At 40.2% G+C, this 16584-nt stretch overlaps 1 protein-coding gene across 1 annotated transcript in view; it reads right to left on the bottom strand.

The window, feature by feature from the left end:
• Positions 1-16584, bottom strand: part of LOC126416609 (ornithine decarboxylase-like) — a 108541-nt gene that overhangs the window by 70328 nt on the left and 21629 nt on the right. The window contains exon 4 of the mRNA XM_050084362.1: positions 8121-8293. Coding sequence (XP_049940319.1) covers positions 8121-8293 — 173 coding nt within the window. The remainder of the gene's footprint in view (positions 1-8120; positions 8294-16584) is intronic.

The following is a 16584-nucleotide window of genomic DNA, read 5'->3' as shown; positions in this document are numbered from 1 at the left end:
GAAGAATGCTGAATATTAGATAGGTAGATCACATAATTAATGAGGAGGTATTGAACAGAATTGGGGAGAAGAGGAGTTTGTGGCACAACTTGACGAGAAGAAGGGATTGGTTGGTAGGACATCAAGGGATCACCAATTTAGTATTGAGGGGAAGTGTGGAGGGTAAAAATTGCAGAGGGAGACCAAGAGATGAATACACTAAGCAGATTCAGAAGGATGTAGGTTGCAGTAGGTACTGGGAGATGAAGAAGCTTGCACAGGACAGAGTATGATGGAGAGCTGCATCAAACCAGTCACAGGAGTGAATACCACAACAACAACAACAACAATTTGTACTTTCTTTGTGCTATTCATTAATATTTTGTTTAATCTAGTTGAATCTAATACAAAATTATTTGTGATAATTTTACATATTTGGTTGGTCATATCTTTCACAAATTGTTTGTTCATCCAATTGATTGTAAAATGAGTGCTGTTACACAGACCTGTCAGAAAATGTTATGTTCAACTTTCAGTTGTACAAATCCTTTTGGGGGTTGTTGAAACATAACAGTCTAATTGAAACCCATTTAAACGCATAAATGTTAACCATAAACAGTAATTTCTGACATAGAGCTATATGGAAATATGTAACTGTGTAAAAGTTACAAAGAAAATAATTATGGAATCTTAATTACACTAATGTGTAGAAGCTTTGTAAATGAAGGGAACATTTTCCATGAAGACAAACTCTAGTAATTAATAAAATATGAAAATGCATTATTGTAATTTCGTATTCGAGAAGTTATACTCCAATAAAGTGATGGACAAAAACTAATCTTACAAGCCAACGTGTCAAGGGTGGACCATGAGTAGGTGATCTTCATTCAATGATAACTGTGTGGCCACCAAGAATCAACACCCATGAACAACAAAAATACGCTCTTGACAGGCATCAATGTTGTCTACCACAAATTATACCAGTTAATACACGTTCACAGTGCAGCATTTGGTGCACAATAATCACAATCATTAAGCAACTAACCATCTGGTTGCACTCTGTATGTCAAAGGCCAAAAGATTACAACAATTGCAGGATCTCGCCTGTTCCAAGAACTGGAAAACACCTGTACTGCACTGTCATGGTAGACACTAGTACATATCTATGATACAGTATGAGTGCACAGAAAGACACTGAAAGCAACATAACCTTCCAGCCCACAGGAAAGTTGTGAAAGTATTCTCATGCGTAGATCTTCATAAACTTCAGACTGGTGTATGGCCTCTCAGGTCACATGTGAAATGTTACTGAGTGAAACATGTGCACCTTGGAAATCACAAGATGTGAATTAGTATGCTTCCCCAAGTCTTTTAGCACTGCATGGAATACACACTTGCATTATCAGTACAAAAGATGGTACTACCTATAGTTATGTAAGCATCTCTAACTTATCTATCCAGTATCCTGCCACTTTCCTAAGTCTGACCATATGGCCACAACAGAGTATCTCCCTTGTAACTCAGTACCACCCAGTCCAGGACCAACTGAATTACATTCTCCACCCGGGTTTCTACTACCACTCACCATGCCCTGAAATGAGAAATGCCCTGGCCACTATCCTTCCCACCCCTCCCACAATATACTCATGCATCCCTATACAACCCCTACTCCAAACCCCATACTTCAAGGCTCGCATCCCTGTACTAGACCTAGAAGCAAATGCAAGACCTGCCCCATACATCTTCCCACCACTACCTACTCCAGTTCGGTCACATGCATCAACTGCCTCATCAAAGGCGAGCTACCTGTGAAACCAGTCATGTGATCTACAAGCTAAGCTGCAACTGCACTGCTGCATTCTATGTGGGCATGACAACCATTAAGCTGTCTGTCCACATTAAAGACCACCAACAAACTGTGGGCAAGAAACAACTGGACCGCCCTGTTGCTGAGCACATCATTCAACGAGACATTCTTTATTTCAATGACTCTTTCACAGCCTGTGCCAAATAGATCCTTCTCACTAACATCAGATTTTCTAAACTGCGCAGGTGGGAACTCTCCCTGCGATATATCCTGCCTTTCTGTAACCCGCCTGGCCCTCATCCTCCATTAGTCATTGTCCTCACCCATCCAGCCCCTTCCCTGTTCCCATTCCAGCTCTACACAGCCATCTATTCCACCAATGCATCCAGTCTTTTTACATCTCTCCTTTTCTGTTACTCCCCCTCCCCCCCCCCTCTCCCCTGCCCCTTCTCTAACCTCCTGACTGCACCTAGCAGCCCTACCCTCTCTCCACTTCATCCATGCACACTCCCCAGCAGCACTTCAACATCCCCAACTCCTACCTTGGTATCTCTCGCCCTCCACACTCAACCTCCTCCTTACCCCCACCCAGCTAACTCTCCCATGATGCACTGCCACTGCAGTACACAGTGTGGCTTCAGCTGCCAGAGACTGCAGTCATATGTGTGTGAGTTGCAATTGCTTCTGTGTGTGTGTGTGTGTGTGTGTGTGTGTGTGTGTGTGTGTGTATGTGTGTGTGTGTGTGTGTGTGTGTGTGTTGTCTATTTTTGACAAAGGCCTTGTTGGCTGAAAGCTTATTTTGTGACAGTCTTTTCGTTGTGCCTATGTGCAACTCAGCATCTCTGCTATATAGTGAGTAGCAACTATCCTTTTCATAATATTGTTACGTTCCATCCTGGATTTTCCATTGCTTGATTTTTATCTGATGGCTTTTCTTCCATCCTACGCCAGTGCTGTTCTCCTTTGTTACTATTTCTAATGCTGTACTATACTCAGTGTCTGTCCTTCATACTCTTCTTTCCTGTGTTTCTCTTGTTGACTTACAAACTTCACTGTGCACTCTACTTACAAGCACACAACAGACTGCTACAAGAGCATGCTGATTGTTGATGTAGCATTGTACATCCCACATTACTCCCGCTGATATCATTAATCCTATACCTTCAAATTGATCACTCTCCCTGCGTCACTCCACAGTATTTCCGTGTGTTATTTCCCACACCTTTCCGTTGCCACACAATCTTGTATCTCATCCTACAAACACCACCCCATTCCCACCCTTTCTCCATTCTATCCCAGTTTGCACCCACTATTTCACCTCATCCAGTCACATCTGTCATCGGCATTCTTCACACTTGTCAACCCTCAGACCTGCTACCCATAGTAAAATAATTGTTTTTTATTTATATATTTTCTTTAGTCTCATTGTCACTTCATGCCAATTTTAGAGATTTTTTCGCCTTTCACTATCGCCAACTGCCTCAGATTTCATCTTTCTCATCCGTTTCATCCTTCTTGTGATTTTTCCCATGTATCTGGGCGTACTTTTGGGAATTTTTTCGTGTGTAATTCTACATTATTTTCGTAATTTTTAGGGTTTTTTCCCCACCACCATGGATCCTTGCTCCTTCCATCTGCATCAATAGAGAAAAGTTTCCTTATCCCTAGCTAGAAGCCCAACCCACATACTGTTTCTGCATTGTTGCTTGGCTCATAGAATCCCCCAAATTGCCTTACCATCAAATTAGCCATCTCTGGCTCCCGCGCCTCCTTATCACCTCCATCTGTTCAGATTCCACAAATTCTTAGCCCACACCAACATAGACCCGCAAAACCATATCACCAAGCCCAAACCTCCTTGCAGTACCTTCTCTCCATTTGCAATTTCTCCTGCTATGCAATCCCAGATTCATGGAACCCATTGTATACATTGAATCTCTTGCCCTCCAGCAACTAGGGCAGCATGCACAATGCCACCTCAAAAAACTCTCCATCCTGCTCACTTCCTACTCCCACCTTGGAGTACCACTGTCCACCTCCTCTACAACAATCTCCAAATGTACCCCATGTCCCCTAATAGCTGACAAACCCTGTCTCTCAAAACTACTACATTTGCACCACCCTTCAGAACTCCCTCCTACCACCACAGAGAATCCAGAACCTAAACAGACCCGAAACACTGTCATGAACCTTTCCTCCAGAAGCTTTATCCCCACAGAAATATGAGTCCTTTCGAAAGGCCTCGTCTTTTGCCCCACTCCCAAATTCAATCAAGCAGGAATTGTTAGAGACATTCTCTCCTTTTCCCGGTCCCTACAACCGAAAAACTTTTTCACTAGCAACCCTACCAATCAGACTCAACCAGAGACCAACGTTGAACCCTACCTGACTCACTTCACTCCTCCATCCAACCATGATTTAACCCACCGCTCCCAAATCACCCCTTGTTGACTTTCCAGAATTTCTTAACCTTGAACCTTGGCTCTACATCATTCCCCAAATCATTAAAGATGCAAACTAACCTTACATATGTGGAAAGAACTGCAGTCCACCATCTAAAAACTTATCCCAACCTTATAATCCTACCTGCGGACAAAGGCTCCACCACTGTTCTTTTGAACCGCCAGGATTACCTGGCTGAAGGACTCTGCCAGCTGTCTGATGAGTCCACTTGCAAACCTTGTCACAATGACCCCGTTCCAGAAATCCAGCAGGATCTTCAGTCTCTCCTCAAATCCTTAGGCCCATCCCAGAACTTCTCCCTGGGGTTCATTCTTCATTTAAATGTCTGCTTCACAGCCTGCGCCATATGGATCCTACTCACCTACAACAGCTTTTCTGAATTGCGCAGGTGGCAACCCCCTTGCAATATATCCTGGCCTCAACCTCCATTAGTTGTTGTTCTCACCCATCCAGCCCCTTCCCTATTCTCATTCCAGAGCATGACACACCGCTCCAATCCACCAACACACCCAGTGGTTTTACTTCTCTCCTTTGCCTCTACCCCATCCCTCTCCCCTCCCCTTCGTCTAACCTCCTGGTTGCACTCAGCTGCCCTAACCTGTCTCCACCTTGTCGCTGCTTGCTCCTCCTCAGTACTTCAATGTCCCCCACTCCTACCCCACTATCACTCTCCCTCCCTGACCCAGCCTCCTCCTTACCCACAGCCAGTAGCCTCTTCTATCATGCACTGTTGCTGCAGCTCATGTGTGCATTTGCATGAGTGTGTGTGCATCTGTTATCTATTTTTGACAAAGACCTTGTTGGCCGAAAGCTTATTTTGTGACAGTGTTTTTGTTGTGCCTATCTGTGATTCAGCATCTCTGCTATACGATGACTAGCAACTGCCCTTTTCTTGATATTGTTACATTCCATTCTGGGTTTTCCATTGTTTGATTTTTGTCTCTAAGTTTCTCATCAGTGTATTCAAGCAAAAGTATACTACAGTGACTCAAAATAAACAAGATTGCCCATATTACTAAAGAACTATTTGTTGTGGGTCATTACAGCATAGCTGTTTTCTTATCTCTAGCTGTGTCCTTACTTTGTGCAAAGTTTTATTAAAATTTAGCAACTCAGTGGTAGTATACAATGAAAGCTTTCAGGACCAGATGTCTCCTAGTTGTATGGTCATGGTTCACAAAAATTTTTGGTATTTCCTTTTGACACTGTCTTACTCCCAGGTGGCTACAGTGGGATGATCAATTTTATAAGTAACCCATTAGGTCTTATGATTGACAATTTTTGCATGGAAAAATTTTAATAGTCAGCTCCAGAAAAAGAAAATAAGAAACCATGTTGATGGTATTGATTTGTGGTAGATACATTCATGGTTTGATCACATGTTAAAAAAGCTTTAGAAGAATTCTTTTGTTGTCTAAAGGATATAAATCCAAATGTTTAGTTTACCATGGAAATTGCATATTTCTTGGATTTTTAGGTAGGAGATCGATTGATGGATGGTTGAAACATAAGGTGTTTTGGAAAGTCGTGCATACACAAAGGAGTGATGTCATTAAAAGTCCTCTTGACAGAGCCAAACGAATTTGCATGCTGAAACATCCAGATGTCAAATTAAAATATTTGAAGCAGGCTTTCAAGAAAAATGGGTATTCAGGCAAAGAACCCCCATGAACAAATAACAGTAGGCCAAAGGACAGTGATAAAACTCAGGTGGTTTCTGATCCCTTTATCAAAAAGTAACTGACCAACTAAGAAAATATGTCAAGCACTCCAGTCTGTAAAGAATAAATCCTCTCCTTTGTTGGCATGTAGGGCGTATAAGCGTTCTGAGTACAAATTGGAGCTACCAAGAGAAGCACTGAATGAACATGAAAGTCTCTGTGGACTAGGGAAAACAGAAAAATCTACTGTACCAAAGCAAGCTCTTCAGTCAGGAAATCATTAAGTGAAGTTTTCTGAAATCATAATTTTGTTGACAATGACGAACTATTATCCATGGTTGTATAGAGAAGACATTAAAATATATAACCGAGGGGGTAGTTTTAACAGAAAACACGAACAAATGAAACTTTATAATGTACAGACAATGGCTCTGCAGAACTGATAGCTAAATTTCTATCACTGACATGAGACAATCAATAGCTATGCTTTATTTCTGAGAAGGATTATTTCTTCTGATCGCGTGTAAAATTGAACATGCCCATTTTGCACAGTATTTATGTCACTCTCTGGTATCCAAATTGTTATTTGGTAAGACCCTTCATCTCCAGCAGCACCCCCAAAATGTACACTGCAGCTCTGGATGAAATGACAGGAACCAAAAAGTTTCTTTGACCATGGCTATACAAACCAGAAGACTCACCAGCAATCAACATTAGTTGATGGCATGTTTACTTTCACTATGATATATGTTCTACCAGAAGGAGAAGTGCTTCTCTTGCACAAATGCATGGAAAAACACATTAGCAATGCTTTGATCAGTGGTAGGAATGAATATACAAATTACAAACTCAAATTAGTTCTAGGTGCATATATCTGGAAATAACACAAATTTGTTTCATGTACATGTATTTTCTACCACAATGTAAGCATACACCACTATCAAACAGCTTGTTAACTGGTGATAACTTGGCTGAATCAAACACTGGAAAATCCAGGATGGAAGTAACAAAACTATGAAAAGGAAAGTTGCTATTCACCATATAGTGGAGATGCCAAGTCACAGATAGGCACAACAAAAAGACTGTCACAAATAAGCTTTCGACCAGTAAGGCTTTCGTCAAAAATACCAAAAATACCTGTGTACAACAGACACACACACACACACACACACACACACACACACACACACACACATACACACACACATGTAATCACAACTCACACACACGTCTGCAGTCTCAGGCAACTGTAGCCACACAGTGTGGCCGAAAGTTAACTTTCTGACAGTCTTTATGTTGTGCCTTTCTGTGGCTCAGCACCTTCGCCGTATGGTAAGTAGCAGCTATCCTTTTCATTATATTATTACATTCCATCTTGGGTTTCCCATTGGTTGACTGATACATGAATTTTATTTTTATCGTACACAATGAGTAACACAGTTTCTATTTCTACGTCTGTGACCAGTTCATAATTCATGTGTTTTGCTTTAATATCTTCACTCATGTTTCTGTGCCAGAAGAAGACAGGCTGTTCACTGCTGGCTGAAACTTGAAAGTTTTTCATTGCTTCTTTTGAAAGTAGCATTTTGTGGCTGGTGAAGACTGCCAAGCTGCTCAACTCAAATTTTACAATTTATATTTGAAATCTTTTTGAAATTATTTTGTATGATCAAAAATTGAAGTGTGTTAATGAACTGATGTGACAAGTTAGTTACAAAAATCTTTTGAAGTGAAGTTTAACTTTTACTTTATGTAACTATGTAAAACCATTTTTACTGTGACAATAATGTAAGGTTATGAGTCTTAAAGACCTAATGGTAACATAAGAATCACTGTGTTTGATGTGGAGGCAATAAATGACTGGAAGTATGCATCTTATACACATATTTTTCATTTCTGAATTATAAACCACATCATACCACCTAGATGTCATTTATTGTTCAGTGAGCCACATCTTTGCTGAGCAGCAATAAAAAAGCAAGTGCATTGGGAACATCTTTTTCATTGTGTTACCTCTCTCAGACATTTTTGATGCTTTACATTAGCAATGGAACAGCTCGAAAAGTGCACTTCAGTTATTGACATTTTTCAGTGTTCCACATCAAGTGGTTATACATTATTACACATTACTGAATGAAGGGTGATCATAACATCTGTTCCTTATGCCAAGTGAAATATTGGATACAATTCTTACCCACTAAACTACTCACTTTGCAGTAGGAAACACGTTTTTTATTTTGTGAAGCTCTCGTTCACCATCAAAAGTCATTAGATCAACACCTACAGCTGCTGCATGGCGAAGGTGGGATAATGGTTTTGCAGGATGTGCAAAAATTATGCGACTTGGATCCACACCAACAGACAGAACTTTATTGATTTCAGCCTATAACAAACCAATGTTACAAAGTTAATCTCCACACAAACTGTATTCTGTGAATTTTAAATCAAGGAAAACCTCCATAAACACAAAATGTGTTTAAAAAAGGTTTAAAATATTCCTTGTTGCACTTGTTACCAATAAGGTTGCAAAACATCTTTATGATACACAGAGTTTTTGAGTAAAATATTGTCAAATTATGAGGCAGAATTGCTGGCCAGTACTTGTCTTGAGGAGAGAAAATTTGTAGTTCTGTGAAGAGAAACACATAATAATAAAAGTGGCATACTACCTAGCTTTCAGAACCAGTTCTTCCTTTGAAGAGGAGAGAGGAATATGGTGGGGAAGGTTAAAAAGGAAGGTTGGCCTCTCAGTCCCCTGGATGAGAGGGACCTGTCCACAGCGAGGTTGAGCACAAAGATATTCAACATTATATTTAGCAAGTTTAATTTTTCTGTGATTAGCTTTGAATTTCACAAATTCTCATTTTTGCATTTGTATTTTGTAGAAGGTTGTAATGCTGATAGTTGTACTTTCAATTTATGAATTTTTTGCAAAATTAATGGAATAAGGACATGATAATTTGATGTTACAATTAATAATGAAGTATTTGAATTAAGTCAAAAAAGTTCAGAGTAACTTCACCAGAAAAGTCTTCATTTTTATACTTAAATATGAATCAGTTCTATAACACAACATTTTATTTGTCAACAATACCTATTCTTATTTATGTAAATAATCTGATAAAGCTACTGCCCCCAAAAAACCTCTTTTTAAGTTAAAATTCTTTTTACGTCTAGTTACACAATGTACAGGAAGGTTGACATAAGTATCCTCCATGAACTATAAAGCACATAATATTTCAGTAGATTAATTAACACATTCTTTTGAACAAATTCATGCAGTTGTAAAATGTTATCTTATCAATAATGTGAACTAGCAAACAAAATTCCCACTTGTTACAGTTTCAATCATTGCACGTAATTTTGTGGTTAAAAACATTGTTGAAAGGAAAATATCATGCAAACATTGTTCTAACATTAATGAACAATAATTTGTTTGATTGTCTTTATGCAGTTAAGTGGCCAATCATGGCAATTATACCCACAAGACACCCCAGAACTTGACACAATTTATTGTGAGTGGGATTCCATCAACAATTTCATATAATTGGATTATGTTGCATAGCTAATTCAAAATTCTCACAGTAATTCTATAATTCAAAATTCTCACAGTAATTCTATCTGTAGCCATAAAATGATAGCTAAGAAGTGAAAAACACTTTGATATGTGTGCATTTACTCTAGCGTGTCCCAGGTAATACTTGTTATAATAAAGACTTCAATTACTGTAATAATTAAATTAGCCAAATATACTGGTTTCAGCTGAAGTGTCAAATCTAGATTCCTTTAAACTTCTGCCAATGGCTGGATTCATTAGACATTAATTTATTGTAATGTTTAATGAGTAAACTATTAAATCAGCTACACCAAAATTAATTTTTTTGAGATAGTAAGTTGTACTATAGAAACAGTTTTGCAGTAGGATAGTCAACACACGGTACTGTCAGGTACTGTACTGTTAATAATCAAATATAAAGGCCACAGGTTTTAATTTTTGCTAATGTACAGAGAGCACCTATGAATTTTTATTCTAGTAAGTATACTAGATCAGTAAATTTGAACCAATACATGGTAAAAAAGAAAACAGAAATTCAACCTTAAACACTCTTTTTTTCCTCAAAGCACTTTTTTCTCCAGAAGATGCTCCAGCCTCCAACCTCTAATATTGCTGCATAGTTGGCATCATCAAAAAAGTCTTAAGATGTGTAGTCTGAGAAAACAACATTGCTACACACACTCAAACACCTTCACATACCAGACAAACTTCCACGCACCCATCATTGTTTGGCTGTCATTTTATGGCCATAGCTCCACAATGGTGCATTTTTGACCTACATCATTTGGAAAACTATGTTTTATTTCACTTTCCCTTTTCTGACCTTACTACCAAATTGTTTTTCTCCACCATGTATAAAATTCTAAGGAAAACAGTGATTTTAAGAAACTTTCCTGCTGTAGTTGAACATATCTATCACAATAATTACATCTACATCTATACAATGGACATTAAACTACTATGTGACACAGAGTATGAGCAAATTAACTATTTGTTATCCAAAGGTCCTTTACAGTGTATCAGGGATTCTTACAATGGTGCCAAGAGGAGGAGAATATCTCGAACATAAATACCTTGAAGACACATGTTTAGTGTGTTTAATACATATGACTAGCTCTAATCAATATTTAAAAGTGCAATACAATAAATGATGCAAAGTTATTGACTGTGTCTTGAGAATGATGAAAACCATGCTCTGCACACAAAAAATGCCTAAGAACAAAGCAAAGACAATTTCAGGAATTATTAAGCATGTAACATGTGAATTCAAGGCACTTCAACTCTCTGATGATATCATCAGTGAAACACATTAAATCCAAGTCAGTCGCACTAAACACAATTTATTCTTCCTAGCAATAAACGGGAAAAGTGACAAAACTTGGGCCATTGCCAGCAGATCTATTAGATTTACTTAGACGGGTACAGTGTACATCACCAGCAAACTTATCTTGCCAGATCAACTGTTAAAGAGACCACAAAAATCATTAGATCACTGAAAAACTTTCTCTCTCTCTCTCTCTCTCTCTCTCTCTCTCTCTCTCTCTCTCTCTCACACACACACACACACACACACACACACACACACACACAGCTTCCTTGAGTTATTTTCCTAACCAGTCAATAAGTCAAGATTACTTCCTAAAATGATTGAAATATGCAGAAGCAATATCCATTTTTTTGCTTCCTCTGGTCTCAAAAAGTTTTGGAAAGTAGCATATAAGATAATAATGAACCATTTTGCTGATTGTAACCTTTCAATAAATCATTAGCTTAACTTCTGTAAGGAATCTCTATAGAGAAAGCAATGCATTATCATACAAGCCTAGTCCTGTTAGAACTAAATAAGAAGAAAATCTTGCTGACTTTTTTACAACCTTGCCATGACCATCATTTATGTAGATCACAAAATTTTACTTGTGAAAATTAAACTATTTTAGTGTTTAATACATTCTGCCTAGATCAGTATAGTTGGTTGGTTGGTTGGTTGAACTGGGGGAGGAGACAAAACAGCGAGGTAATTGGTCCCATCAGATTAGGGAAGTATGAGGAAGGGTGTTGGTCATGCCCTTTTAATGGAATCATCCTGGCATTTGCCTGAAGCAATTTAAGGAAATCATGGAAAACCTAAATCAGGATGGCTGGACATGGGTTTGAACCATCATTCTCATGAATGCGAGTCCAGTGTGTTAATCACTGCACCATCTCACTTGGTGTCAGTGTAGTCACATATAAACAGCATATATGACAGGAATGATAGTAAATGAGGAGCAGAAAAAATTTGGTGTTCTGCACAGATCAGTGCTTGACACACTGATGTTCCTGACTTACAAAATATGATGTTTGCTAATAACACAAATATACTGACAGAGATCCAAAGACATCCACACCAAACACAGCCAGGAGAATGTTTAAACATTATGAGAACTGTTTCACAGCAAACTGATAACTCTGAATACAACAAAAACACATATTAAGCAGATACAGACAACTAAAGTGACCAACTGACACCAAAAGAAGTGCAATACCACCACTATTTTTGGGCACTACTGTGGAAACATAGCAACGTAGCACTATCTAACCTACTGCCAACCAGTGAGTGCACGACGTCAGCATGCCAGTTAAGGTAGCAGTGTTGTTTAGACACTACAAGACAGACTAGGCCTACAATGTGGATCAGTAATGATTAGACTTACTGTGTTATAGGTTGCATGGGGTGAGGGACAGTGATGTGAGGTCATTAGGGGAAGGCTATCAACAGTGAAGTACTGGTGCAAGATTAATCTGTCTTAAAGTACAAATCAATTGAACTGTGTACAAAAACACTGAAGATTGATTTGCATGATATTGTGCTGGAGGACACAGGAGAGTAGCTTTAGATGGATGTGAGAGCAGAGTTTCCTGTTGATATGTTGTGCATAACAGAGCTACTAGAGGAAAACCATGTATTGGAAGCATCATGTTCTTTGTTAGTAGAAGCATTGTAGGAAAGTGGAATGGTGAGAAAGTGACATCTTGGATACTTTGCTGCTGATGAAGTAAGCCTAACAAAGAGACTGTCTGTAGCAATTTTGATGTCCTGTAGGAGAATGACTAGGACACATGAAGTATGAAACATGGGCAGCCACATATCACTGCTAAAACTGCATTATGGAAAAAGGGTGGTGTACTTAGGAGGGACAGAAAGGATAGAGAATAAGAAGTTATTACTTTAGTCCAGAGACTCAGGGTCCATCACCAGCATTGCCCATAATGCAACAATGAGTTACAACAGGGACTGAAGCACTAGTGTATCACAAACCATATCATATACCTTGGCATATAGAGGCAATTATGGATGATTTCACTAAATAATTAACAGTTAGTTGATGGAATAATAGAGGAGAGCACTAGTCCACATTGTAACCATGACCAAAAAATCAAGAAAAGGTTTCAAAAAATATAGATTCTGGTGTGATTAATGGCATCTGAATAGTATAACAGTAACCAATGCGTACCCCACATCCAACATCATTGATAACTTACATCAGTGACGGTTTGTCTCTTCCACAGGTTAAGGAATGGATATCATTAGACCAATGCCAGCATTCACAGTTACTTGGGGACACTGGCAATTGTGAAGGATGCCATTTTGGTTAAGGAATGGACCACCAATATTTCAGGCCTAAAATTTTGCAAATGTTTGGGGTATCTTAGTGACACAATTGTGTTTCCAAGGTTACAGAAGAACATACCAAAAGTTGAGAGAGGTTTCTAAGAGGTTACAGGCCAAAAATACTACACTGAGCATGGAGAAATGTCATTTCACCAAGTAGGAAGTGGGTTACTTAGAGCATCTTCTGCAAGTGTTCTAGCCTTCTCCTGAGCCACTGACACCTCTCATCAGCTGCCACCACTTTCAGAACTGAGTTGCATGCTTTTAGCTGGCCAGCTGATATTAGAATTCTGGAGTACAATATCACCATCATGTAACTCGTGGCCATTCACGGTCTGCCAGCGGCCTCCACACCGCATGAGCCTTCTGTACCACTTGCCAAAAGATGTGCTGCAGCCACACCATGACATGCGAGTGTAACCACATGAGTTGCAATGAAGTGATAGGCTTTTAATATTGTTTCAATAAGCTATGAATGGTCCTGCATTCCAGCCAGGATCCTTGCATGACCCTTGCCCATTGTCTAGTGCTGAGTGCAAGTAGCTCACACGGCCCTAGGACTACTTCATGAGAGTACAATGGACTCTCATTAAATGAAACTTCATGCAGAAGCTTGATAGTACGACACACTTTTAGTCCCTGGAGTTGCCTTAAAGCTTGCCAGTGCACCAACAGCCACCAGTATCACAATGGCATTGGAGCAAACTGTCATACAGGGCACCAAATTAGCAATGTCACAACTACCACTATGTGATTTAGCAGCCAACAGAAGCAAAACAATCTGTCTTTAAGATGCTATTTACATGCACCCATCCAGCCACCAGAGCATGCATCATTCTGTTCCACACTGCTGATGCTGTATCTGGACAGCTAACATGCACTGATTGTTTGGCAGAAATTGCGATTGAGCAGTTTGGTAACTGTGAAATCAGATCATCCATCTGTTTGGCATCTGCTAGTCAGCTGACATTCGTTTTCCTACTGCCAGTCCTAAGTCAAGATTCAGGGCTTGGTGTCACACTGACTCACTGCTGCCCACAACATTACGATTTCAGACATCAGTACTGTACAGCTCAAAGTCATGGAAGTGTCAGGCAGCTACAATCATTCCATGTCAGCAAACATCTGATGCAGCACTGCCTAAGATACTACCAACCTAACTCTGTTTCCCAGCTGGATCCTTGGGTTTCTCACTGTGACTGATTTCCTGCTGCTGATTCACTCTCAGTGTTCTAGGGGTGAACATCAACTAATGCTTGCAGGAAGTAGACACCTAATTGGTTCCATCAACATGACGTTAATAACAATTTGATACAACAGCTGGTGTATTGCTGACTGGATATTAACTGCAATAACCACTGTTTGAGTCTGAAATGCCTAGATGAGGAGCAGCCACACCACCCTGACCAACAGAAGAACAGCTACCTATTGATAAAGTAGTCATTCCACAACATCACAATACAGCCACATGAAAATCCTAGGCATTCAGATGGATAACAAACTGAAGTATCAGCATCATGCAGGTAATTTAATCAAGAATTTCAGCTGTCCCTGTTCTATATTCAAAAATGTCTCTCCCTGTGCTGATCTGCTGATGGCACTTTTACAATGATTTGCATATTTTTATTCAGTACTTCCCTGTGGCCTCCATCCCCTGAACCATAGGTGCAATCACAATGGAGGGGTATCTGTTGAGAGGCCAGACAAACATTTGGTTCCTCAAGGGGGGGAAACAGCCTGAATGGTTGACTCATCTGGCCTTGTAACATCAACCAAAACAACATCACTGTGCTGGTACTGCTAACAGCTGAAAGCAACTGGAAACTACAGCTGTAATTTCCACTTGCCTTCAGCCGTTCGCAGTACCAGCACAGCGATGCTGTTTTGGTTGATGTTACAAGGCCACATAGCTGTAATGTAAGCCCCCAGTAGCTGAATGGTCAGTGTGATGGATTGTCAGTCCTCTGGGTCCTGGTTCGATTCTGGGATGGGGAATTTTCTTCGCCCAGGGACTGGGTGTTGTGCTGTCCTCATCATCATCCTGTCATCCTCATCGACTGCAGGTTGCCGAAGTGGTGTCAAATTGAAAGACCGACACCTGGCAAACAGCCTGCACAGTGGGGGGCCCTAGCCATACAATTAAATAAAACAGCTGTAATTTTTCCTGAGGGCAGGCAGCTTTACTGTATGGTTAAATGATGATGGCATCCTCTTGGGTAAAATATCCCAGAGGTAAAATAATCCCCCATCCTGATCTCTGGGTGTGGACTAGTCAGAAGGACATCATAATCAGGAGAAACAAAACTGGTATTCTACGGATCAGAGCGTGGAATGTCAGATCCTTTAATCAGGCAGACAGGTTAGAAAATTTAAAAAGGGAAATGGATAGGTTAAAGATAGATATAGTGGAAACTACACTACTGGCCATTAAAATTGCTACACCAAGAAGAAATGCAGATGATAAACGGGTATTCATTGGACAAATATATTATACTAGAACTGACATGTGCTTACATTTTCACACAGTTTGGGTGCATAGATCCTGAGAAATCAGTACCCTGAACAACCACCTCTGGCCGTAATAACAGCCCTGATATGCATGGGCATTGAGCCAAACAGAGCTTGGATGGCGTGTACAGGTACATCTGCCCATGCAGCTTCAACATGATACCACAGTTCATCAAGAGTAGTGACTGGCGTATTGTGACGAGCCAGTTGCTCAGCCACCACTGAGCAGACATTTTCAATTGGTGAGAGATCTGGAGAATGTGCTGGCAGGGCAGCAGTCAAACATTTTCTGTATCCAGAAAGGCCTGTATAGGACCTGAAACATGCGGTCATGCATTATCCTGCTGAAATGTAGGGTTTCGCAGGGATCGAATGAAGGGTACAGCCACAGGCCGTAACACATTTGAAATGTAGCATCCACTATTAAAAGTGCCGTCAATGCGAACAAGAGGAGACCGAGACATGTAACCAGTGGCACCCCATACCATCACGCCGGGTGATACGCCAGTATGGTGATGACGAATACATGCTTCCAATGTGCATTCACTGTGATGTCGCCAAACAAGGATGCGACTGTCATTATGCTGTAAACAGAACCTGGATTCATCTGAAAAAATGACGTTTTGCCATTCGTGCACCCAGGTTTGTCATTGAGTACACCATCGTAGGCACTTCTGTCTGTGATGCAGCATCACGGGTAACCACAGCCACGGTCTCCGAGCTGATAGTCCATACTGCTGCAAACGTTGTCAAACTGTTCTTGCAAGATGGTTGTTGTCTTGCAAACGTCCCCATCTGTTGACTCAGGGATCAAGACATGGCTGCACGATCTGTTACAACCATGTGGATAAGATGCCTGTCATCTTGACTGCTAGTGACACGAGGCTGCTGGGATCGAGCACAGCATTCCGTATTACCCTCCTGAACCTACCGATTCCATATTCTGCTAACAGTCATT

This window comes from Schistocerca serialis, chromosome 8, assembly GCF_023864345.2.
Source record: "Schistocerca serialis cubense isolate TAMUIC-IGC-003099 chromosome 8, iqSchSeri2.2, whole genome shotgun sequence".
Taxonomy (NCBI): domain Eukaryota; kingdom Metazoa; phylum Arthropoda; class Insecta; order Orthoptera; family Acrididae; genus Schistocerca; species Schistocerca serialis.
The sequence above is the reverse complement of the archived record's forward strand: the minus strand, read 5'-3'. Positions and strand labels throughout refer to the sequence as shown.